The sequence below is a fragment of the Accipiter gentilis genome, chromosome W, assembly GCF_929443795.1.
Source record: "Accipiter gentilis chromosome W, bAccGen1.1, whole genome shotgun sequence".
NCBI classification, from domain to species: domain Eukaryota; kingdom Metazoa; phylum Chordata; class Aves; order Accipitriformes; family Accipitridae; genus Astur; species Astur gentilis.
This window is the reverse complement of record NC_064918.1, coordinates 39460527-39484575: the sequence shown is the minus strand read 5'-3', so window position 1 is coordinate 39484575 and position 24049 is coordinate 39460527. Positions and strand designations below refer to the sequence as shown.

At 55.0% G+C, this 24049-nt stretch overlaps 2 protein-coding genes across 12 annotated transcripts in view; one reads left to right on the top strand and one right to left on the bottom strand.

Annotated features, from left to right (window-relative positions):
• LOC126035220 (transitional endoplasmic reticulum ATPase) overlaps nucleotides 1–24049 on the top strand; it is a 145305-nt gene that overhangs the window by 30944 nt on the left and 90312 nt on the right. For 4 of the 11 annotated variants that reach the window (XM_049793442.1, XM_049793443.1, XM_049793453.1 and 1 more), the window contains 3 exons: nucleotides 559–714; nucleotides 1080–1234; nucleotides 1653–2120. The exons of the other annotated variants lie outside the window; for them this stretch is intronic. In XM_049793442.1, the coding sequence (XP_049649399.1) occupies nucleotides 559–714; nucleotides 1080–1234; nucleotides 1653–1758 (417 nt within the window). In that variant the 3' untranslated portion in view covers nucleotides 1759–2120. Of the gene's footprint in view, nucleotides 1–558; nucleotides 715–1079; nucleotides 1235–1652; nucleotides 2121–24049 lie in introns of those variants that run through there. 11 annotated transcript variants of the gene reach the window in all.
• On the bottom strand, nucleotides 5631–22054 carry LOC126035225 (dnaJ homolog subfamily B member 5-like). The gene is made up of 4 exons (XM_049793460.1): nucleotides 21926–22054; nucleotides 17210–17454; nucleotides 14245–14843; nucleotides 5631–9351 (listed from the first exon to the last, which is right to left on the bottom strand). The coding sequence occupies exons 1-4, from the start codon at nucleotides 21961–21963 to the stop codon at nucleotides 9118–9120; spliced, it is 1116 nt and encodes a 371-aa protein (XP_049649417.1). The 5' UTR covers nucleotides 21964–22054; the 3' UTR covers nucleotides 5631–9117.

Here is a 24049-nt window from a genome sequence, read left to right as displayed (position 1 = left end):
AGGAAAGATGGGGAGGAACTCTTTCTCAGGGAGTGTAATGATAGGACGAGGAGTAACGGTTTTAAACTGAAAGAGGGTAGATTTTGATTAGATATTAGGAATAAATTCCTTACTGTGAGGGTGGTGAGACACTGGAATAGGTGGCCCAGAGAAGTTGTGGATGCCCCCTCCCTGGAAGTGTTCAAGGCCAGGTTGGATGGGGCTTTGAGCAACCTGGTCTAGTGGAAGGTGTCCCTGCCCATGGCAGGGGGGTTGGAACTAGATGATCTTTAAGGTCCCTTCCAACCCAAACCATTCTATCACAGCTGCTTCGTAGGGTCTTGCTGTGTGCGTGGGGAGTGTGGCCTGCCTTTGTATGTGGTTAACTTTTCCCAAAAAGAACCTTAACAGCTCATCTTTTCAAAATTGACTAAAATTAAAGCAGCAACTTGATGCCATGGGATCTAAAGACACCTCTTTGTCACCTGAGGGTGTAAGGTGTAAAAGACAGGCCTCTCTTGGTTTGGTGGTTTGGTTTTTTTTGTTTGGTTTTTGTTGTCGGTTTTTTTTCCCCACTAGGATGTCGACTTGGATTTCCTAGCTAAGATGACCAATGGCTTTTCGGGGGCTGACCTGACAGAAATTTGCCAGCGTGCCTGCAAACTGGCCATCCGTGAGTCCATTGAGAGTGAGATCAGGCGAGAACGCGAGAGGCAGACCAACCCTTCCGCCATGGTGAGTGGGGCAGTGAGCTTTCCCTGCTCATGAGACAGGCAGCCCACCTCTGCATGTGGGTGATGCGGGATGTATTCCTCTCCATAATCCTCGGATGGGGATGAGTGGGCTCTCAGCACAGAGTGTGGAGCTGGAGCACTTTGTTCTCATCTTGTGGGAGGGTGAGGCCCTCTTGGGGTGCCTCATTGTCAGCATTGCTCTGAAGGCCCCTGCTTGCAGCCGTGACTCAGTCTGCCACAGTGTCCCTCTCCAGCCCCTACTTCGGTGGACATCGGAGCATCCTGGCCTAGAAGGAGGCTGTGGGTGGCTGTCGGGCTGTGGAGCTCGGGCATGCAGCTCACCCGGGCCCTCTGTCCCCACTGCAGGAAGTGGAGGAGGATGATCCAGTTCCTGAGATACGCAGGGATCACTTTGAGGAGGCCATGCGCTTTGCTCGACGCTCTGTCAGTGACAATGACATCAGGAAATACGAGATGTTTGCACAGACTCTACAGCAGAGCCGTGGCTTTGGCAGCTTCAGGTAACCATGGGGGAGTGGGGGGAGGGCAGCGTGGCTCAGCCAGCCCCAGAACAGAGCACTGAGGCAGCTTTCTGTTGGATTCTAGGTAACAAATTCCCTCTTCCACTGCATTTTCCCATTCTCCCCAGCATGTACAGCAGCCAGCTGAGCATGTGGCAGGTGCAGGCTGTGCTGCAGGTTGGTTGTAGCTGCTCTGTTAGTGCTCCTGAAGTCCATCAACCCTTTTTTCCTTTAACACAAGCGATGTCCAGCAGCTGTATAAGCCTTTTGCGTGACCTGCTGTAAGGCTTCATCCCATTTCTCCTGCCTGTCATACTTGGCACCAGGGTGTTTGGTGTGGAGGGAGGGTATCATGCTGAGCTGCAAGGAGGCTTTTGAACAGCATCTCTTCTCTCCCCTTCTGCACCACTGCACGCAGGTTCCCATCAGGTAACCAGGGCGGTGCTGGTCCGAGCCAAGGCACAGGAGGCGGCAGCGGGGGCAACGTGTACAGTGAAGACAATGACGATGATCTCTATGGTTAACTCGCTGTCCTCTGTGGACCAAACTCTACATCAGGCCATGTTGTACAGGAAAAAAAAAAATCCAATGTTTAATGGACTCTTGGCTTTTTCATTCCTCAGTCAGAACAGTGTAGCTGCACGTTAGACTTCTGTACAGGGAATGTTTTCTGCAAACACAAATCTAGACCGGCATTCAGTTGGGAGGCAGACAGTGAATTAACAAGGAGGGGAAATGACTTAATTTCTGAGAAATTTCTGTTCTAGTTTCTGTGGCAGAATCAGCAGCTTTAGCAAAGACTACAATACTAGCCTGTATAAAGAAAAAAAAATAATCTTCCCCCCCCCCCCCCCCCCCCAATAAATAAAAATCCCACAAAACTCTAGCTAGGCCCTGGCAATTCCTTTGTGTGGGACTGGTGCAGTGTAGCTTGTGCTGTCTCTGTAAACCCTGTCTCTCATGTGCTGAGCATTCCTCAGTCTGGTAGAGCCCATCTGTACGCATGCTTCCCTGGTGTGTTTGAGGTTGCTCTTTATTCTTATGCCTCTTAGCCCCAGTTAACAGAAGAAATTGGTTTGGCAGTCTCTCCCCCCTACCCTAATTTGGCAGGAAACACAAAGTAAGAGAGCCTGGTAGCAGGTATCTCTTCTCTGATGCTGGCCCTGAGCTGTTGGGTCTCCTGCTGCTTTGGCTCCTGTGGTGGTTTAACCCCAGCCAGCAACAAAGCACTGTGCAGCTGCTCTATCACTCCCCCTCCTCAACTGGACAGGGGAGAGAAAATATAACAAAAGGCTCATGGGTCAAGATAAGGATAAGGATAGATCACTCACCAGTTACTGTCACGGGCAAAACAGACTTGACTTGGGGAAAATTAAGTTAATTTATTACCAATCAAACCAGAGTAGGGTAATAAGAAATAAAACTAAATCTTAAAACACCTTCCCCCCACCTCTCCCTTCTTCCTGGGCACAGCTTCATTCCCAAATTCTCTACCTTTTCCCCCCAAGTGGTGCAGGGGGATGGGGAATGGGGGTTACGGTCAGTTCATCACACGTTGTCTCTGCTACTCCTTCCACCTCAGGGGGAGGACTCTTCGCTCTTCCCCTGCTCCAGCGTGGGGTCCCTCCCATGGGAGACAGTTTTCCACGACCTTCTCCAATGAGGGTCCTTCCCACAGGCTGCAGTTCTTCACAAACTGCTCCAGCATGGGTCCCTTCCACGGCGTGCAGTCCTTCAGGAGCACACTGCTCCAGTGTGGGTCCCCCACGGGGTCACAAGCCCTGCCAGAAAACCTGCTCCAGCGTGGGCTCCTCTCTCCATGGCTCTGCAGGTCCTGCCAAGAGCCTGCTCCAACATGGGCTTCCCAAAGGTCACAGCCTTCTTCGGGCATCCACCTGCTCTGGTGTGGGGTCCTCCACAGACTGCAGGTGGATATCTGCTCCACCGTGGACCTCCATGGGCTGCAGGGGGACAGCCTGCCTCACCATGGTCTTCACCATGGGCTGCAGGGGAATCTCTGCTCCGGCGCCTGGAGCATCTCCTCCCCCTCCTTCTTCACTGACCTTGGTGTCTGCAGGGTTGTTTCTCTTACATGTTCTCACTCCTTTCTCTGGCTGCAGTTTCTGTGCTACAGCAACTTTTTTTTTTTTCCTCCTTAAATATGTTATCACAGAGGTGCTACCACTGTCATTGATTGGCTTGGCCTTGGCTAGCAGTGGGTCCCTCTTGGAGCTAGCTGCCATTGGCTCTGTTGGACATATTGGAAGCTTCTAGCAGCTTCTCACAGAAGCCACCCCTGTAGCCCCCCAGCTACCAAAACCTTGCCACGCAAACCCAATGCAGCTCCTCTGCAGCAAAGGACTTCTTCAGCAATCCGTTTCATCTGCCCTGCCTGAAGGCAGGCACAAGGGGGCTCTTGGGCTGTTTCTGGAATTTGTGGTGCAGTGTGATCCTACTATGATTAGGGAAGAGGGGAGTTTCCTCTTCTGATGCTGTGGCAGCACTGTTCATCAGGCTCTGTGGAGAGATTTCCCCCTTCCCCTGCAATGTTTCATGCATTCCTTTGGGTTTCTGATGACAGGTATGGTTCTGCTGCCAGCCTGCCCCTTGTTGTGCCTCATACCGAGTAGTCAGGTTCTGATCATGGTTCTTATTCTTCCTTTCCACTTACAGGTTGCTCCTTGGTTTATTTTCCCTTCTCTGAACTGAAAAATCTGCTGTACCTTGGTGTTTTATATGAGAGAAGCCCTGGGTCTGGTCCCATCATGTACACAGGAGTGGTGTGGCAGGCTGGATACAGCCCAGCCCTGAACTGAAGGGGAGAGAGAGCCTGTTTGAGGCAATGGCTATAGGATGCACAGAGTGGCCATGTGCTATTGGCTTGGGGGGGGGGATGCAGGAACAGGATTTCTGCAGAGAAGCTTAAATGTAGATTGTGTGGCAGAAGGATGCCTTTGGGGCTGAGCCATGCTGGAGAGGGCAACCTCCCCTGCGGCAGGAGTTGTGTGGAGGCCTGGGCGGTGGGAGTTTCAGCCCCAAAGCCTGGCAGATCGAGGGAGGGCTTCATCAACCTCGCTAGATTTAAGGGGAGAGGAGAGATGGGTGAGGTGAGTCTCATCTCAAAATGGCAAAAGGATGGGACTATCCATGAGAAGGGAGGGTTGTGTGTAGCAATGGGGAGAAAAACACTGAAATGGAGAACACTGTGTTTAAATAGCACAACTTCCTGCTGTGGTAGGAGGACATGTAAGCCCCTGGGGAGGGTAGGTAGCCCCTGCTCAGGTGCTCTGTCCTACTTCAGAGCCATCTGCCTGCCAGCGCCACTTGTGCCCTGTCCTTATGCCATCTCTGTTCTGCACTGCAGAGAAAATGCTGGCTAGTGTTTCCTCCTATGGCAGTGGTGTTGAAGATGGCCTGTCCTTCTTGTAGGCAGACTTCCAGAGGCCAGAAGAGCCAAGCAGGGAGGGTTGGCACTTCCCCTCCCCCACACCAGCCTTTTTTGGGACAACTGGCACCTGGAAACCTTTACTCCAGAGCTGCTTCTCTGCCTGTACTTCACCCTGCTGCTCTGTGCTTCTCCCAGCAGGGTAGTGCAGATGCTGGCTTTGCTTTCATCGTGTCCTACCTGTTCATTGGTGCAATCCTCAGAGAGGCCACCTGGGAAGGTCCTGCACCTGTGCTAGGAGCTCTCCAGGACTCTCCCAAAAGCCTTCCCCAGCTCTGGTAGTGGGTGGATTTCTTCTTCCCTGCCAGTTTGGGGCTGTGACCATTCAACAAGTGTCTCTGTGCTGTGGAGGCTGGGGCAAGCAGGGCATGGGATGGTAGGGTGTGGTCTCCCAGCAGCCTAAAGCCTTCCCTGCCACCTCCCTTAATTGCAAATGCTAATTAAATCCATCATGAGGGCTGGAAACCCTCATCTTTTTTCCCTGCCATCTCTGGGACATGGCTCCTAGTGGGGAGCACCAAGAGCATCTACCCTGCACTGAAGCTGTGTAAACCTGCTTGGGGGGCTGAGGGTATCTCCCAACTCAGCACCTGCAGCAGCCAGGGAGCTTGGCTAGGCCCCCTACCCCCATGAACCCAGCAGCCTTGGGAGAGCAGGCAGCACTAGGGACTGGGTTTGGCCCTAGCCTGTGCCCTTTTCCAGGGGCCATCCCCCCCAGCAGAGACCCCTGGTAGCTGCATGGGCAAGAGCTTTCCTGCAGCACACTCATTCCCTGCCCAGCACCTTGCTGAGGGGACTGGGCAGTCCAGATGTGCTGGTGGGAGGAAGGTACCGTCAGCTGGGGTTTGCCCTGGATGGAGCAGGATTAGTGAGGTGGGCAGCCCTTTCATTGCTGCCATGGTCGGCATCTCCTTGTGTGTCCCCGTCCCGTCCCGTCCCCCCCCCCCCCCCCGGGTTCCCCATGTGGCCCCAGAGCTACAGCTCCCTAGCCCTACAGCCAGGCCCTACAGAGGATCATGTGCAGCCCAGCCATGGTGTGTGCAGGATGGGGTACCCTCCCCAGATAAGGCATTGGTGTTAGAGGCTGGTCCCTGACCCAAGCGATTGGGGCCCTGCAGCCCCCCAAAACTCTCCAGGCTCAGAAGGGTACTCCTGCCACCAGAGGGCAGGCAGTGGTCATGCTCAGCATGTCCCCTATTCCAGTCTAGGCCATCTCTATGGGCATCTGTGCCCCATGGGTATCCCTAGCCCCAGGAGCATCCCCTCCCCTTGGGCATTCCTGTCCCATGAGCAAACCCTCCCCCTGGCTAAGCCTGCCCCACAGGCATCCCTCCACTACAGGTATCCTCTGCCCCATGGACATGCCCTCCCAAGTGACATCCCCTGCCCCATGGGCATCCCTTATGTATGGGTGTTCCCACTCTAAGGGCATCCCCTGCCCTATGGCCATTCCTGGCAGCGTTGTCAGCCCCCATGGCTGGGGGGTGCTGTGCTGGTTCTGCCCCCCAGTCTGCTCAGCCTATTAGCTGCTCCCAGCCCTGTCTGCTGTGTGGGCTTCAGGGTTAGCTTGTTGCAGGGTGATTTCATGGCCCCAAGCTCTCACCTGGGAGGACAGTGAGCCATTTGGGGTTTGGCAGCCTCTGCCCAGGCCCCTCCCATGGCACCATGCCCGTGGGTTTTTGCTCATATCGCCTGTCCTTGTGACTGCTTCTGCTTGGTGCCTTATGGGCAAACATTTTTCCTGGTATCAGTGGTAATGTCCCTGGGTGCAATGTATGCTGTTGCCTCTTGCTCAGCCCCAAGTCCCCTCCAAGAAGAGCCAGGCATCAGCATCTCTCCAGCCCCCTTGGGCAGCCTCTGCCAGCAAGGAGCCCCCCCCTTCGCTGTTCCATCCCTAGCTGCACCGCCCCACCACTCACAGACCCTTCTTGGCCGGCCCACACTCCTGCTGCCTGTATCAGCCATGTCCTGGGAGCCCCAAGGGGACGTAAAGCCCTGACAGGGTTCCCCCGGTGCCAGTGGGAGCTGAGCCCCTTCCCTGGCCCTGCTGCCTGCACCCAGGCCAGGGTGAGCACAGCCCCAGCGTCTCCCATCACAACACATCCCAAGGAGGTATATTTTTTTAAAAATACTTTATTTTTTCTCTCATACTGACATTAAAAAAAATACAAAAAAAACCCACTATAAAACATTCAGGTTTCATTGAAACTGAGAAAAACAAAGCAGCTTGCATCAGCATGCTGACCTGTCTTCTCGCTCCAGCAGTGTCCACCAGGTTTCTCTCTGTTGAACTCCCACAGGGACCAGCAGAGGGAACCAGCGATATACCTGTTACGGATGCACGACTAACCAAATCCAACAGGTGTTAAAACTCAGATTTATTCTTCAGCAAAAGTTAGTTAGAAGTCCGGTAACATTTTATAAAACCACAGGCTCAATGACGTAAAGAGAATTAATACTACACGGCCGACTTAAGAATCCCCAAGATTTAAAGTGATGGCTCAAAACGTGCATATCACTCACCTAAAAGCTGAGGGCTCTCTCCCTTGAGGAGTTACCTCGGGTGGTGCCCCGACCCGAGGGGGAGTCCCCGACTGCAGATCCGCTGCTCCGAGGAGGACTGCCAACATGTTCTCTGGCAGGACCCCGTTTATACCCCTGGCGAATCTGACCTGTGGTCATTTAATTCTATTGGCCAGGATGGTCACCTCGGTGTACCTGGCGCATCTCGACTGGCCAGTTCAAATTTCAACCTGCAGCCTCCAGGGTTTCCTTCCCCTTCTCCCTTCCTGGAGAAGTTTTGTTTCCTGCTGGTGGGATGGGGGTGGGGGAATGTACTGCCACAATACCCTTGCCAGTCAAACCGGGTGATAAATTAAGCAGTGCCTAACAGGTCTCCTCACCCTGTGCCAGAGCCACAGCACTGGCTGGCCTTCCTGCTGTGTATGATATAATGTACAGCTGTACACCTAGCCCTGATGGACACCCCATGCTCCCCCCCGCCCCAAAGGACCCCCTGTTTCAAGTCAATGATTCTTCTTTAAAAAATAGGATTCCTGGTGGGGGGAATATTTTGGCAGAGGTTTTTTCTCAGCGGTGCTGTAGTGGAAGAGGAGCTGTACAAAGCCAGGTCAAATGTGCCTCCCACTCCATAGGAGCCCTTCCTGGGGAAAAAAAGTGGCACAAGGCAGAGTGGGCCAGGAAAGGTAAGAACTATAAAAACTCTCCTTATGGAAATCCAAAAGTTTTAAAAAAATACAGCATTTAAAAACAAAGCCAGATTGCCTCATGTGCCTCCCAGCTCCACCCTAATGCCCAGAAATACCTCCTGAATGAATTGTCCCTGTAGAAAAATATATACACATGCATTTCTCTTCCTAGTAAAATCCCAAAGGTTGAACACAAATGCTAGTGAAAAACCACAGCTCTGCTCATGCTTGGCTCTGCTTTTGCACCCAGGCTTATACGTATGCACGTGCATGTACACACACAGTGTGCCACTCCGGGAACCCCAGAACAGGCAGAGAAAAACCTTTATGGAGTTTATCTAATGAGCTCTCTCTATGTGTATATTATTTTTAAAAAAAGCAGTGCAAATTCAACACATCTGAACAAGAAAGCTCCACCCTGGGCTTTCCCCCCCCTCCTCCTGCTGGCTGGGGCTCTGCAGGCAGCGGGTGCAGGCAGGTGCTGCCCACAGGCACCAGGGACAGCCCCAGCCCTGGGCAGGGGCAGGAGGCTGGACAGGACCATCCCCAAGTGCTTTGCACTCCATCATTTGGCACAGCTGAGGCTCGGTTGTAGGCTTGGCACATGAGAGCAGACCGTGGTTGGGCTTGGTACCATGGTCCCAAGTTAGAAACAGTCCGGCTCCAGAGGGTCCATCGTGGGCAGGAGTGATCCCTCTGCTCTATGTGCGTGAGACAGTCTCCTCGGCACTGCAGTACAGCTGGGACCCCAAATAGCAGCAAGTATCAAAGAGGGGAGGAGAAATCTAACAGTGGGGATGTGAGATCCTGTGGAGTCCTATTTACACTGTGCTGAACCCCATCAAGTCCAGCCTCTTGTGGGAAAAGTGGCCTGAAAAGCAGGTGACATCATAAAAACTCAGAACGTGATGCACCTCCCTGGGCAAAGGGCCCATGCTGCTTGCTTGTGCAAGGCAGAAAAGCTGGACCTCTAGGGAAAACATAAAAAGTTTGGCAACCAAGAGAGCCATGACGGGCAGGGCAGGAGCCTCCCCACTGCCAGAGTAGAAAACAGGCCAAGAGGGATGGGTGGGGGGTGGGTTGGATGGGAATTTTGGGAAAGTGGTGTGTGGGGGGGCAGTGGGTGTGTGTTTGCATTTGAAAACGCTCTAGCACTTCTGCTCCATGCAGGCCAGATGCTGCAGCACATGCATTTGGAGTATTGCTGCTTGGAGGAGAGTCCCTGGGCTCTAGGCGCATGGGAGGTGCTGCTTGAGGATCTGTCTGGTCTGGGGAGCTATTCTGTCCGGGAAGCAGATTTTGAACTCCACGATCAAGTCTCCTCGCTGGCTGGGGGCCTTGGGGAAGGGCAGGCCCTCCCTGCGTAGTCTCTTCACTGTCCCCGGCTTGATGATGTCATTGCAAGGTAGCAGGATCACCCGCCCATCGATGGTGGGAATGTTCACGGTGCAGCCGCATAAGGCCTGCAGGGAGAAGATGGGGACACACTGTCAGGTGGGGCTGCCACCCAAAAGCATCCCTGCCAGCCGCACCGCTGCACCCCATCCTCCTACTGGCTGCTCGCCGGGTTAAACCTATGGCTCTGTTTGGATGATGCCCATGAGCAGGGCAGTTGATGCTCACCAGTGCAAGCCCAGGTCTGTACTGGTGCCAGCCAAACTGGGCTGCAGGAACCATGCAGGAGAGGGGTGCCCTAGGCGAGGGGTGCCCCAGGCGAGAGGTGCTCCAGCCTCATGGGGGGAAGGACCCCCCCCCCCCCCCCCCCATCTCCTGGGCTCCGCATCACCAGCAAGCACCAGGCCGCTCACAGCAACAGGATAGGCTAAATTTAGCCCCGCCCCTTCCCCGGCCTCACCGACCAGCCTCGGGTAGCCGAATATCCAGCTGAGATCATCGGATGCCGCCGCGGTTCACCAGCTGTCACCCTCCGGAGCCCGGCAGCTCTGCCCGGCGCTGGGGGTTATCTATAGCACAGCCCGCGTCGCGTCCCATCCCCCCTCAACAGCCTCCAAAAGGTTGTGCCGGCGCTGGACAGCGGTGCGGCCGCGGCACAGCACCGAGCTTTCCTGGAAGCCGAGGACCCGGAACAGCTGGGGCCCATCACCGGTCCCCATTGCAAAGCCAAGAGCCGGTTTCGTGGGTGCCACCCCGTTGTACCCCAGCCCCCAGAAGCAGCCAGGGTGATGGATGCCGCGGCAGCCGCAAGCTGGCCTGCATTGGCGAGCCACGTGACGCAGGAACGCAGCAAGAAAATCCTGGTGTCCTTAAATAACTCAGGCAGCTCTGACGTACACGTGGGCAGGATCGTCTCCAGGCTTTCGGCAAGGGAGAAAGGCTGAGGGAGAGGACTGCGAGCAATGCTTCTGGGGGGGCGGTTTGCCAGGGGTATAGCCTTGAGCTTCCCAGGCAGGGGCTGGCACACACTTGTCCCTGCCTGGCACGCAAAGCACTCACCCCTCAGAGCCGGGTCCTGGGAGGTCCCAGCCCTACCGTTCCCCCCCCCCCCCCCCAAACACCCTGCAAAGGAAGGGGAGGAGGATGTGGTTTGCTGTTTCTGGGGTAGATGGGAAGATGTTCTGCATCCCCCTTCCCAGGAAAAGTCTCTGGTGGCAGAGCAGCAACAGGCACCAGGAGAAACATCTCTTCTCATGCTGGCCACTGGCTCAGGTCCAACGGTTGCAGCTTCTGTGGCTGAGCCAGGCATTTGAACCAGAGCAGTCACAGTGGGACCCATGCTGGGACCAGCTCTTGGGCTCCAGAGAGTGGAGAACAGGACAGCTGGGGCCATCTCCTTGCACAGCTCCTCTGCATGGGGCTTCCTCCCAGGAAGAGCTTTTCTGGCTGCAGGAAGATGCCCATTGCCAGCTCCATGTGACCAGCAAGTGCTTGGCTGGATCTCTAGCAGGTTGGGCGGGAGTGAAGGACAATCTCCCCCCATCGACGCACTTCTACCCCACGCTCACCCAAAAATGCTGGAGCCCTCCTGCTTGTTGGCACCCACCGTCATGCACCATGGAGGGCTGCACGGGTCCACGTGTGTCAGGGAAAGGACATCTCCAGCCATAAAATGTGAAGGAGAGCAGGAACTCCCTAGGGGAGCACGTGGACAGGGCAAGCACAGGGATGCAAGCAGGAGCAGGAAGTAACAGTGAAGGCAGAAAGGATCTTAATGTTTCCTTCCTAAAGCCAAGACGCAAGAACCAGAGGCAATTGCTCCTTTGCCGTATGTTCCTGTTTTTCATTCTTCTTGTCCAACTTCATTGGCATTTGGGAAAGTGGTTGATGAAGTAACACCATGTGAGAGACCGAAAGAGTTAATGTCTCAAACGTGGTGGGGCAAGTTCTGCTTAACAATGAACTCTTCATAACAAACAAAGAGCCCTGCCTAGCAAGGAACCCCACAGGTGAAAAGCAGCTGATCAGCACAGGACATCAGCAACAGGTCGGGGAGGGCATGCTGGAGGGTTCACAGCTCCATGTTCTGATACGCTGAGCGGGGCAGCTCACTATGTATGGCCAAAGATCAAACAACGGTCATGTCTGCAGGGAAGGGGAAGTTACTCCCCAAACGACCCCCAAGCCCACCAACCCATTTCCCAAAGGTTCTGAAAGCACAAACCAGGCATGACACCTAATTAGCCTAATGAGTTTGAGTGCCTGTCTGAAGGAGGGGCAAGGAGATGATAAAAGGACACAAACTGAAGCCCCATGTGTGCGTGCCCACCAGAACTGGACTCCTTGGCTGGCTGGACCCAGGACCGGTGACATCTTTCTCTTTTCTTTTTCTCTCTCTCTTCCTCCCTCCCTCCCTTTTTCCATAATCCCTATACCTCATCCCTTTTAGGCATAAAACTGTTGACCAAGTCTGGGACTAGGAGTGGATCCAGCCGCCCCTAGGCTCTTCTCTGAGAAGGAGTCTAGAAAGCAAGGGGGTCTGCTCTGAACCTCATGACTCAACGGGAGGGTTCTCCTTCTTCCCTGATGTATATGGTTACCACGGGTTACATGGTTTACTGAGGTAGTTTCATGCCAATTCCTGTTGAGAGAAACCCTGCCACCTATTGTTAATGCCTTCCAAGTTCAGTTTGCTTCTGCCATGAATAAAATGTTTAACTGATGGTTTGGTGTCATTTTACCTTAATTTAGCCCGAGGGAATTCTGAACTCAACACGACCCCTCCCTGGTCTGTCCAGCCCAGGTCGTGACACACCAGTAACCACGGGAGCTGCCCTGCATCCTAGGAAGAAGCTTGGTTTATCCCTAGGTATTAAATCACCATGGGTTTGATAGCTGAGCTCTGCACTGTGCTGTGAAAGCTGAGCTTTATCTAGGTCAGTGGTGGGTCCTCCTCGGCTTGCAGCAGAACTGGGGAGGGGGGAAAATGTCACCACTGGTTGCATCTCAGCCAGGCACTGATGCATGGATGCTTTGAGGAAGGTGATGCCAGGTAAATGATGCAAAGCAGGTGGCTGCTGAAGGCAAGCATTAGGCAGGTAGCTAGGCAGGTGCAAGTCCCTGCTGGCAGTGCTGCCTGAAGATCTGGCTCCCAGGAGAGGCAGCTGCTGGTGGAGTGGTGTCACTCCTCCCTCTCTCAACCTCCTACTGTGACACATACCTGTAATTTTAAGAAGGGACACTTCCCCACAGCCCATGAGTCTCTGGGGAAGCCCTCTTACACCTCTGGCTTCAGCAGCAGCCGGGCAGCAATGCCCACTGGGCAGCAACCACCCCATGCTGCCCTGGCTGGGAGAACATGGCACTCAGTAGGGCCAGGATGCGAGCACTGGGAGGGTATTGCCTCCCTGGGTTGCTCTGTGGAGGGGTCTGTGGGATGGAGGAAGAGGATGCTCTCCTGACTGCCCCCAGCCCAAGCACTGGGCATGTTGCTCCCCGTGGCAGCAGGGTGCTGTCAAGGGGTCTCCAGCATGGCCATGAGTCGGGTCACAGCACCCACCACCTGCCAGCTCTGCCTGCCGGCACCGTGCTGTGCTGCTCTTGTGGCAGCAGCAAAGACTAAAGTTCAGGCTAAAAAAGGCAGACTCACAAGGAGGAAGGGTGCAAGGAGAGCTACCCAAGGCTACAGCCATAGGCTCAGGTGATGAAGAGGTTGTACTGTGAGGTACTCTGTCACATACTGAGATGGTGGCATATGGAGTCAGGGAACTCCTGGCATCTACTCGTGCTCCAGAGCACTTAAGCTACTTCTTCTCATGAAAGATAAAAGTAGCGAAGTATCACCCTGCCCCGGCAAGCAGCAGGCTGGTGATGGCAGCCAAGCCAGCAGCTCCCTGAGGACACCCAGCACATTGGGTTTGCAGTGGGGGAGGACAGAGACTAAACATTCCAGCTCAAAGAGATGAGGAATTTGCCCAGACCATCAATTTCCACCAGTCTTTCTGCGACTTCATTGTGCAAACCAAATGCCAGCATGCACGCCTTGCTCACAGGCAGCTGGATGGAGATCACAGGCACCCTGTGGGTGAGGTGGCTGGGGAACCGCTCAGCATGGCAGAGCTGATGCTTCCTCAGGCCCAGCACCAGCACTTCTGGTGCAATAGCACGTGGGGCCAGAGCAGGTTTCTCCACTTGCTGCTCAAAGGGCAACTCCAGGTGAGAGTCCCTCCAGCCTGAGCAGTGTGTGAACCTGGGCTAACGTGGTCTGGACATCAAGACAGCCAGCTTGGGGTTAATTTTACAGATGGGGGCATGCACAGAAGGAAATATCTGAGGTATGGCATGCATGACTCCATAAATAAGGCAGCCTCTCCTGAGTATTTCTGGAGTGGCCAGGGGATCCAGCTACCACAGAAATAAACCTCTGCACTTTGCACTGTGAAGGTAATTCAGCTCCTGAGTCTGCAGGTTAACTTGAGATGTGTTTGCTCCAGGAGCACCCAGATCTGCCTGACCCATGTGGATGCCCCTTGCCCCCAGTGCACCTGGTCACAGCCCCAGCTGGGACGCAGAGCCATCACAAAGCTCTCCCGACTTGCTGGCACACTAATGAGCTCATGTTTCCCTACTCCAGGTCTGTCCCATTGAGCTTATTTCTATTAAATACATTTGAGAACATAAATCTGTCTTCAGAAAAAAAAAATCAGCTCATTAAGAAGACAGTGTCTACAGTCTGAAAGGAACAGCAAATGGCAGCTGCCAAAAATGTCAATGTTAAAGGCAGCTGCTAGCTGGGATTTATTAAAAGGTAGCTCCTCTCTGCAGAGGTCTTTGCTTGTGTCTCTCACGACCTACCTGGTCCTTCCTCATCAGTGCAGGACAAGGACTGACTCCCTTCTTGGCTCTACATGCCATGACCCAGCACCACCTCCCACCCCACAGGATTTACCACCAATACCCACCTCTTTAAGACTGATGTTTGTGGTGTAGACCGCGTTCATCCCGTCCCTCTTGAAGTGTGAGTGAGGCTTGTCCTTGAGGATGAAGGTGATGTCAGCAGGGATGTTGTCTGGGGTGGCATCCCCTTCTTTGGGGAATGTGATTTTGGTTCCCTCCTTCCAACCCTGTTTGATGACAATGTTTAGGATCTTGTCCTCAGTCCACATGGTCTGGCCATCAGCATTGAGCCTTCTGCGGGTGATCTTCATCCTCTTGGTGGAGCCGTGGTAGATCTCTTCCAGGGACACCTTGAGCTCATGGATGACGGGTGGGTCTTGGACCTTTCTCCGTGTGTGCAGGGACTCCTGGTGCTGCCGGTGAACATCGTTAATGCCATTGAAGCCAAACCGGCCAAAGGCACTGAAAGGGTCATCATTGTCATCAATATCCATATCTTCCTGGTCAAAGCCATTGCACACCCGGGAGCAGCTGCTAGCAAAGAAGATATCAAAAGGATTGGAGTCTCCAAAGAAGGACGTGAAAGTGGCATGGGGGTCTCCGTGGAAGGTGTAGTGGAAAGTGTTCCCTGAGCCACCTGAAGAGCCACCTCCAGTTTTGAGACCTGGAAGAGAAGGGAGAAGATGAGACATTAACGCTCCCTGCGGGTGGGTGCTGCTCTGGGACCATACTTTCCACACAGGAGCATGGTCTCTGCTGGCTCCAGGCAGCCCTTCCAGCAGCTCCTGGGGGTGCAGGTCACCCCCTCCAGCCCAGCCACCTGCAGAGACCGTGGGCCAGGAAGGCACTGCCCCAACCCATGACACACAGTCCTGCCCCTACACCCAGCAAGCTCAAAAGCCATTCAGGATTTGTCCCCACTACTCCAACTGAGCACTTGCTTGGTTCTCTCCATCCAGTTTATAGCCTTTTCATTTAAAACATTTCCTGACCAGCCCATCTCCATTTTTTCCCATGGGCAGGCTCCCTTCTGCCCAAATAGCTCTGTCTTTTGGACTGCACCAATGGCTGCAGTCCAGGAGCATCATGTCTAGCACATGAGAAAAGGCTTTGAGCTCAGCAAGCAACCATGACTCTTGGTGGTAGAGCAGGTGGAAGTCAGCAGACCTCCAGGTCGGCACACAGTGGAAGGGATACAGCGCTCTGTTTACAGACTGTATAAAAATGTCAGGTAAGTTCAAGGTTTGGATCTTTTGGCAACCATTCCCGTGGGAAACTCCCCTGCCAGACCTTGGGCAGGACCTTACATCACTGCACACCCCCCCCCCCCCCCCCAAAGTCCCAAGCAGCCAAGGAACATGACAGGTGGCCTCCAAAGAGGTCACACATGCTCTGCAAGGCTATTTTTGACTAGGAGGACCCAGGAAGGGTTAAGCCAAGCCTAGCTCAAGGACTATTTTCAGGGCACGCCAGTGACAGTGAAGAGCTATTTCTGACAGGCTGTCCCTCGTGCCAGCCCTCTGCAGCAGGAGATAGGAGGGGGACAAGCACAGAATGGGCAAGTTCAGGGATCTTTTCTGATTGATGAAGTTTCTATCCTGGGGTGGGGGACCTTTCACTTCACCTCGCCCACCTCAGCATGTGGGACCCAAGAGTCCCTCGAAATGCTGATCCCCAGGCCATATTGCTCAAAAAAAAGGCATCTGATGGGAAATGAAAGGTGCGTGGGGCCATGGACCATGACTGGTCTGGAAGTCACCACCTGGGAGGTGGACAGCAGTCCCTGTCCCACGATGGGTCCGGCCAGCTCAGTGGCATCTCCATCCCCCCTCTCTCCAGCCACAAAACCTTTTCGCTTCTTTCATCCCATTTCTGCCCTGGCTTTCTGCATGTGACCAGCACCAGTTCCCCAAAACACTGATGGGGTTTGGTTTTGCTGGTACTCCCCATCCCGCTGTGAGGAGGGGGCTGCTCTTCCTTCCCTCCTTAACTCACTCTTATTTTAGCTGCCTTTGTTGATGGGGATTTTGCCAAATCCCCAGTGAGCCCCTGTCCCTAACAGACTGTACAGCCAGGAGGTTTCACCTTTAATCCTGTGATGCCAGCCCAAGCAGGGTCCAATTTCAGCAGCACCTCCAGGGAAAGGCTGGTTTCCTACTTGAGAAAACCTCTTCTCATTTTACACTGCAGCAAATCACATAGCTCAGGTGCATCCATCATAGCCCTGACATAACTAACGGGTGAAGAATTAACCCACCGCTAGTTAATTCTGCTGGTGGCTCATGAGGGGATGCACCTGCCTGCTGGCCCCATGAGAAGGGCTGCATCTTCCACCCAGCAGCCTGTTCCTGCCAGACCTCCTACTCTTTTAAGCACCTAAGCCCTGGGCTGATTAATGCAGATGATATTTGGCACTCTCCTCAAATGGGGTTGCGCTCTTCCATCTTCGACTAATAAGGTCACTTGCAGTGGAGTGGCTCTCCTCCTCTGTGCCAACCCCCAGACAACAGCCACTTGATTTCAAAACAAGGACCTATTACTTAAATTGGGAAAAGCTTTGAATCCTGTAGGTCAGCCTGTACCAGGGAGGACAGCGGGACCAGCACCCAAATGCAGGGTGAAATGCAAACAAAAGCAATACTTCTCCACTGGGAAATTTAGGTTAATTAAAAGGTTGCTAATGAATTACCCCAGGTATGACCCAGGAGGTGAGCTCCTTCCACTTCCATCATCTCAGCTGGCTGCCAGGCTTTGGGGCAGAGGGCAGGGAGAGCCTGGCCATCCTGGGAAGCAGGGTGGCAGGTTGGAAAAATGGAGCAGCCCAGGGAAAAGTAGATTGAGAAGCAATTTCTGACATCGGCAGAGCCTTTGCTCTCCCCAATGCTGTGGCTATCAGCCCCATTTTGGGGGAAAGCATGAATCACAAGGACAACTCCAGCTGTGCTGAGGGTGTGAAAGCACTCCCTCACCTATAAAAGCCTATTTGGACCAAGCACCCCTGCCTTCAAGCAGCAGCACTCATCCCCTTACCTTCCTCCCCATACTGGTCATAAACAGCTTGTTTCTTGGGGTCACTCAGGATGTCGTAAGCCTCTGCGATCTCCTTGAACTTTTCCTCAGCATTGGGGTCTTTATTCTTATCAGGGTGATACTTCAGGGCCATTTTCCAGTAGGCTTTCTTGATTTCATCCTCATTGGCACCGGACGGGATGCCCAAAATCTTGTAATAGTCTTTCCCCATGATGGCAATGCTGCTGGGAGACAAATACTTATTCCTGAAAGCAGAAAGACAGCTCTTTGTAAGGTGAATATTGCACTCGGGCAGCCGGGGATCAGACTGGCATGCACTTATCACAGAGCTGCCGCTCCCTGTATCCCACCAGTATCAGAGCCGGCTCAAGTCCACGCTTTCCGCCAGAGGTCAGCACCCCGGTGCCAGGACGTGCCCCGGCTCTGGCTTTACCTCCCGGAGCCCCACAGTGGGGACGGGGAGAGGGAGAGCCTGAGCCGGGGCACGGCATTATTATATAGACCACGCCACCGCTAATGTCAGGCGAGGACCACGTCCCTGTCCCATCCTGTCCACCCTGCTGAGCCGTGCCTAAATGTAGCTGCCAGCCCATCCTCCCCAGCTCTTCCCCATCCAGGGACCTGGGACTTGAGGTGGGGTGATGACAGAAGGTTTTTGGAGGCTGAAAGCAGCAGCAGGGACCGTGCTGCCACCTTCACCTTAAAGGAACTTCAAACATTGGCAATTGGCATTCAGCTGGAGATAAGCACCTCTGGTGTGTCAGAGCCATAATTTGTATTTAGCGAAGAGAGAACGAAGCCAAAGCCATTAGACAGAAACATCTTGTGATGGTGGGAGGTATTTTTTTTGTTTGTTTGGGTTTTTTTTAAAAAAAACCCAACATTTTCTAGTCTGACTTGCACTCCTTGAGAGCCTTCAACTACATCTTGCAGTAAGCCAGAAATATGAAATGGGAGAAGAGGCAGTGAAGCACCGTAGCCTTGCATGAGGCTCAGAGGTTGGCACAAGCGACTGGCTCCCAGGGCTTGCTCTGTCCATCACACAGGGGCAAAGGCCAGGGCCATGCCTATACTAAGGCATGGAAAATCCAGTGGCTGTAACCCAAGGAAGGAAAAGGACAGGTGATTAATTCATCCCCCAGGCACGCTGCTGGAGCAGCAAACACCAGTGAGGTTGCAGAAACCCAGAGAGCAGCTAGAGGAGACAGGAGAGTAGCTCCTGAGCAAGCCCCACACTCCTCCAACAATGCTTCCCGCTGCTTCTTGCCCTTTGGTTTTCTGATGGCAAATTCCCATCCCTCTCAAACCTGGCCTGCCATGCCCTGCCTCATGCAGTGCAGCTCGGTGCTTGCTCCTGGCCCTGCTCTTCTCCAGGTGTTGCCCCCAGCAGACCTGCTGCTCTCTGTTAAGTCCTCATGCTCACGTCCTGCTCCTTGCTATGGTCCAGGTTTCATCCTCTCACCCCATCCTTGCTCCAAACACCCCTGGGCAGCCCCAGCTGGTCAAGCCCCTCCAGAATATGGATTTCTACATCAGGTGTGAGCCTTGGCCCTTTCTTTCACCATCATACAAGTTACCAGATGTTCCTCCCCCTGTCCTTACTCTATCCATAAGCTCCTGGTGGAGATCACAGAGGGACACCCCCCCCCCCCCCCAACCACAGCAGCTCAGATGAGGGTGGCTGGGCACCCCTGGGGGTGCACATCCACAGTGCTGCACTGAGCCCCTGGCATCCATCCCAAGCATCCAAGGCTTGCCTTGTGTCATACCTTCAGCAATAACCCCTCCAGAGCCAGGTAGCTGCTACAGGGGCTTAGAAATCGGCCCCCTCGATCCAAACCACCAACTTTTGCTCTTTTTTTGCCCCAGCTGCAGAGTGGGTACTTTGCTGTAGGTGGGGAGAAGGGCTAAGGCACCCAACACAGAAGGGCTGATGGGCACAGGGACCTCTGAAGGATACAGCAAGGGGAGATGGGGGCACCCACAGACATGTGAGGCAGCCTGGAGGGGGCACATAAGAGACAGGAGCAGGTCCCTGGGGGCATAAAGAGCATCTGACAGCATCTCCCTTGGCAGCTCCTGAATGCCAGCATGTTTCCATACCAGCTTCCCAGCAGGAGCCCACCAGCTCCTGTGCACAGAGCCACCATCACCACCCAGCCCACACAGGCACTAGGGGATGCTCTACCCCCTGCCCGCCTCCCCATCTGCCCTCCCCATGGGGCTGGGGGGCTGCAAGAGACCCCAGTGTGATGGGGGGGGGGCCCTCTGAGAGGTAACCTGCTGATCCTCCTGCCAAAGGTCACCCCAGCACCTCCCTACCCCGCAGTAGCCTCTGGTATGGGGCAGGGGCTCCCCGCAACCAGGACCAGGATTTGGCCCCTGTCTGGATGATGCCAACCCTCCTGCAGCAAGGGCAAGTGAGGCAGCACTGAAGACAACCCCATTGCACCCTGACTCAAGAGACACAGAGGTCACAAACCTTCAAATTTCCCCCCCGGGATCACAACGCCCAGCTCCAACCCTGCACAGTCCAATCTGATGGCACCACTGGGACCACCCTGCCCATCCAAAATGCAATGGCGCTTCCCACAAAAGTATGTCTTGCCCCAGAAAAATGCTGTTGCCCCCCTCAAGATCTCCAGTCTTGATCGTCAAGGGGTCTTTGGCTGGGGTGGGGATGCCTGCTGGGGGATGCTCTCCCAGACGGGGAGTCCTTTGTCCAGCTGGGCTCAGGGAAGGGGGAATTTCTCTGCTGAAATGCAGCCCCGTGCCGCAGTTTACCGTGCTGGTGAGGACCAGACGCCCGTGGGTGACCCGGTGGGTTAAGGCACGCTCCGGAGGCGACGCTCACATGTGGTGGTAAAACACGACTCTGTCCCAGAAGAGCCTCCTTCCATCCCTCCCACCTCCTGGGGATCAGCTTCAACTTGCTACCACTACCACTCCTCTCCCCCTTCTTCTCAGTCATCCTCTCCTGCCTTCCCATTTAACCCCTTCGGGAGCGGCGGGGAAGGTGTCACAGGGTGGGTTTCAGGCGGGCGATTTCTGCATTCACCCTCCCAACCTGGATGCCTTGGGACAAGTTGCAGCCGCCCAGCTGTGGAGAAAACCACAAACATCTCCCAGCCAGGGCCAGCCCTGCCAAGATAGCTCAGCCTCCATCCTCCTCTTGCAACCACAAGAATTAAATAAAAAATTAAATCTTTCTTCTGGCCCCGCGCATGACATCAGTCTGTGCAACCTCTGGATGAGCGTGCCAACTGAATAGCGATCATTTGACATAATCCTTCCGCTCAGCAGTCATGTAAGGGAACAAACCCATGCAGGCAGCAGCACTGGGGAGATTTTTTTTCCATCTCAGGGTGCAAGGTCACCATGGGATGCCACATGCTGGAGATGGGCACCGACCAGCACCTTGGGCCATTGCGCATCGTTCCTTGGTAATGAGGGCGCAAGGGCGAGAAGCAGAAACCCACTTACCAAAACTTTATGAACACATTCAGAGTTCAAGCCGTCATTTTTAAAGCCTCTAGTTTTATTTTAAACATCACAGTCGTCCGGAGGCACCAGCAGGTGCTGTGTGCCTGGCCGGGAGGCACTGAAAGGTGGCAGGGGGACAGAGGAGAGGAAGGTGCCGGCTCATTCCGAGGATACCATCGCTGCCGCCGCCAAGCGATGCTCTTGTGGGGAGCCTCCCCTGCTGGCTCTTCCAGCACACTGAAAAGGCAACTCCTCGCCAGCCCAGTGGCTGCAGCTGGCTCCAACCTCCACTCCCAGGACAGCTCCAAAACGGCTTCAGCTGCGGGCAAGCAGGCATCAATGCAGTGTGGGGAGCTGCCACCCTTTGTGTGCTTCCCAGCAGTGCCCAGCCCTCCCCTCCTGCCATGCGCGGGGGGACCCTTCAGGGGAATTTTCCTTCTAATTGGTTTCTTGTCACTTTCTGGGGTGGTGAGGTACAGCGGGCTCACTAAACCGCCAGATTAAGACATTTCTGCCGTCAGCTCCGGCATCCTCCCTGCTGCAGCAAGGCGCTTAGCCCCCGGCCGCCCCGTTACCATCACATCCCCTGCACAGCCCCCACTGCTGCCAAGTAGCAAGAGTGAGGAATGCCTGGGGTCCCCAGAAATTACTTGTTCACGCCCAGGGTTGGTTGTGCACCTGCAAGGTGAATTGGGGAGGAAGAAAAGTAGGGTCGCAGTGATGTACCAGGCAGAAAATGTTAACCAATTTGCACCTCCCTGGCTTTCCCCTTCGGATGTGCGGGGGTCCCTGTGTCCCCCTCCCCAGGTGCCAGCACCTATCCCCCAGAAGAAGGGGTCTGACTGCCACGCTCCCACCCAGCGACTGGAGTTGCCCACCAGCTGCAGGCTCCTAGCTCTCCTCCCGCCACAGCGGGACACCAGGGTGGTGCCTTCTCCCTGCCCAGCAGCACAAAACCTACTTCTGAGAAGTCACCTTCAGGCACACCAAGAAAAATCCAGTGCCACCGCATCCCCCCACATCCATCACCATAACTCGAGGGCTGCAGAGATCATCCTCTCTGGATGCCCACCACTGAAACAGTACATCACCAGGTGGCTTTTACATCCCACCCTCGGCAAGCAAAATGCCAGGCAGGAGACAGCCCCCAACCTACTGTGTCCCCAGGAGTTGGGGTCTAGTGGCTCGCTGAGTGCCAAGCATCGGGGTCGGCAAGCCAGGGTGGGTGCGTACCTCTCGGTGCAGCTCCAGAAAAGCAGGATGGCCGGCATGGCATCGTATCCTGGATTTGGTCAGGGAGTCAGAGGGGATCTCTGCACGTTGGGGCAGGCAGAGCCACCCATGCCTGTGCTGGCTGGCAGCCACAGGGAACCAGGCAGCAATGTCATGACTACCCACAATGAATCATCCCCTCCCCGGGCCCCCACACGCACCACCTGCCTCCCCCTCCCCCTCCCCACAGCCCCACTGGGGTGCCGACACCTTTGTGGAATGGGGTTAACCCTCCCCTTGCTGCCTCTGCCAGCACGGCCCCCGCTGCCAGCCTGCCTGGGGATGGAGTCAAGCCCCACTCAGTGTCTCCCCATATAGGGTCCCCCACTTCCAGCCCCACTGGGGTGCTTAGACTAGTGTGGGGATGGGGTCAAGCCCCCCCATACCCCCCCCGTACCCCATTTAGGGGCTCAGTGAGAAGCTGTCACCTTCGTGGGGGAGGGGTTCACACACACACCCGCTGTGTCCCAGTTCCCAGCCCCACTGGGGTGCTGGCACCTCGATTGGGGACAGGGGTTAACCCCCTCCTTGCTGGCCCCTCCAACCCCATTACTGTTACCTGGGGGGATTACCATTTCCTCACCACCCAGTTCAGCCCCACTGGGATACACTGGTGCCCCCAATGGGGGGAATGTGTGTTCAACCCCTTCCTGGCCACACCACACAGCTCCAACAGGGCATATTACTCCCTCCAAAGCAGGAGGGGAGGGAGAGGTTAACCCTCACCTCACCACCCTCTCCAGCCCCATAGGGATGTACTACAGCCCCATGGAGGGGGAGGTTTAACCCCTTCCTCCCAGCCCCACTTGGATGCACTGTTACTGTTATGGGGCAGGGGGATTAACTCCTTCCTCCCATCCCCTTCATTCCCACGGGGACACGCTGTCACTAGGTAAGGCAGAGTAGTTAACCCTGCCTCCCAGCCCCACCAGGAAACCCTGTCACCCCACGGGAACAGAGGTGCCAACCCCTTCTTCCCTTGCCTTCAGCCCCATAGGGATGCCCTGTCACCCTATGGGAGCAACAGGGCTAGCCTCCATTCCCCACCCACAAAAGGGCAGAGGGGCTAACCTCCCCTTCTCAGCCCTACAGCAAAACCCTGTCACCCCATGGGCAGACATCCCCCCCAGCCCCATACGGACATCCCATTACTCCACAAGGCAGAGGTTTAACCCCCACATCGGGCATCCTGTTACCCCATGGGTGCAGAGGGGCTAACCTCCCTTCTCAGTCCCATAGGGACACCTTATCACCCCACAGGGCATAGGGACTGACCCTCCCAGCCCCACTGGGACACGCTGTCACCGCAGGGGGCGGAGGGGCCGAGCCCCCATCCCCACCGAGATGCTAATGCCGACGACAGACTGTGTAGTAGCGGTGTGGGGCAGTGCAGTGGGGTAGAGCCGCTGCCACCGCCTCCAGCATTCAGCGCACGCTCACCGAGCTGAGCTGAGCCGAGCCGAGCCGCCCCCATCCCCAGGGCGCCATGTCAGAGGAGTCCCGCCCCATGGGGCCAGGAGGGTAGCCGTAGTTGCGCCACGCTCATTTATTCACACCCCACCCCCACCCCCATCGCTACCGCCCATTGGGAAGTTGGCAACAGATAGAGTCCAGCTATCTCAAAGGGGGGAAAGGATTCTCACTCATGAGTTGGTGGGGCTCATAAAGAGGGCTTTAAACTGGGTTTGAAGGGAGAAGGGGATAAACTTAGGCTTACCAGAGATGAGCCTGGGGGTGGCGTGACAATGTTGGGGGTGGAATAGCTAGCCCGGCTCAAGTGCATCTATGCCAATGCACGCAGCATGGGCAATAAACAGGAAGAGCTGGAAGCCATCGTGCAGCAGGATAGCTATGACTTAAGTCGCCATCACGGAAAAATGGTGGGATGACTCCCATGACTGGAGTGCTGCAATGGATGGCTATCAGCTCTTCAGAAGGGATAGGCAAGGAAGGAGAGGTGGTGGGGTGGCTCTCTATGTTAGGGAGTGTTTTGATTGTACAGAGCTCCACGATTGTGATGACAAGGTTGAGTGCTTATAGATAAGGATGAGAGGGAAGGCCAACAAGGCAGATATCGTGCTGGGA

Excerpts from the sequence above, each read along its gene's own strand:
- LOC126035225 (XM_049793460.1), bottom strand. The coding sequence starts at position 21,963 with ATGCCGGCCATCCTGCTTTTCTGGAGCTGCACCGAGAG. Across the intron at positions 17,455-21,925 it reads TTCTGGAGCTGCACCGAGAG|GAATAAGTATTTGTCTCCCA; the intron begins GTACGCACCCAC and ends TTCTGCTTTCAG. Across the intron at positions 14,844-17,209 it reads TGACCAGTATGGGGAGGAAG|GTCTCAAAACTGGAGGTGGC; the intron begins GTAAGGGGATGA and ends CTTCTCTTCCAG.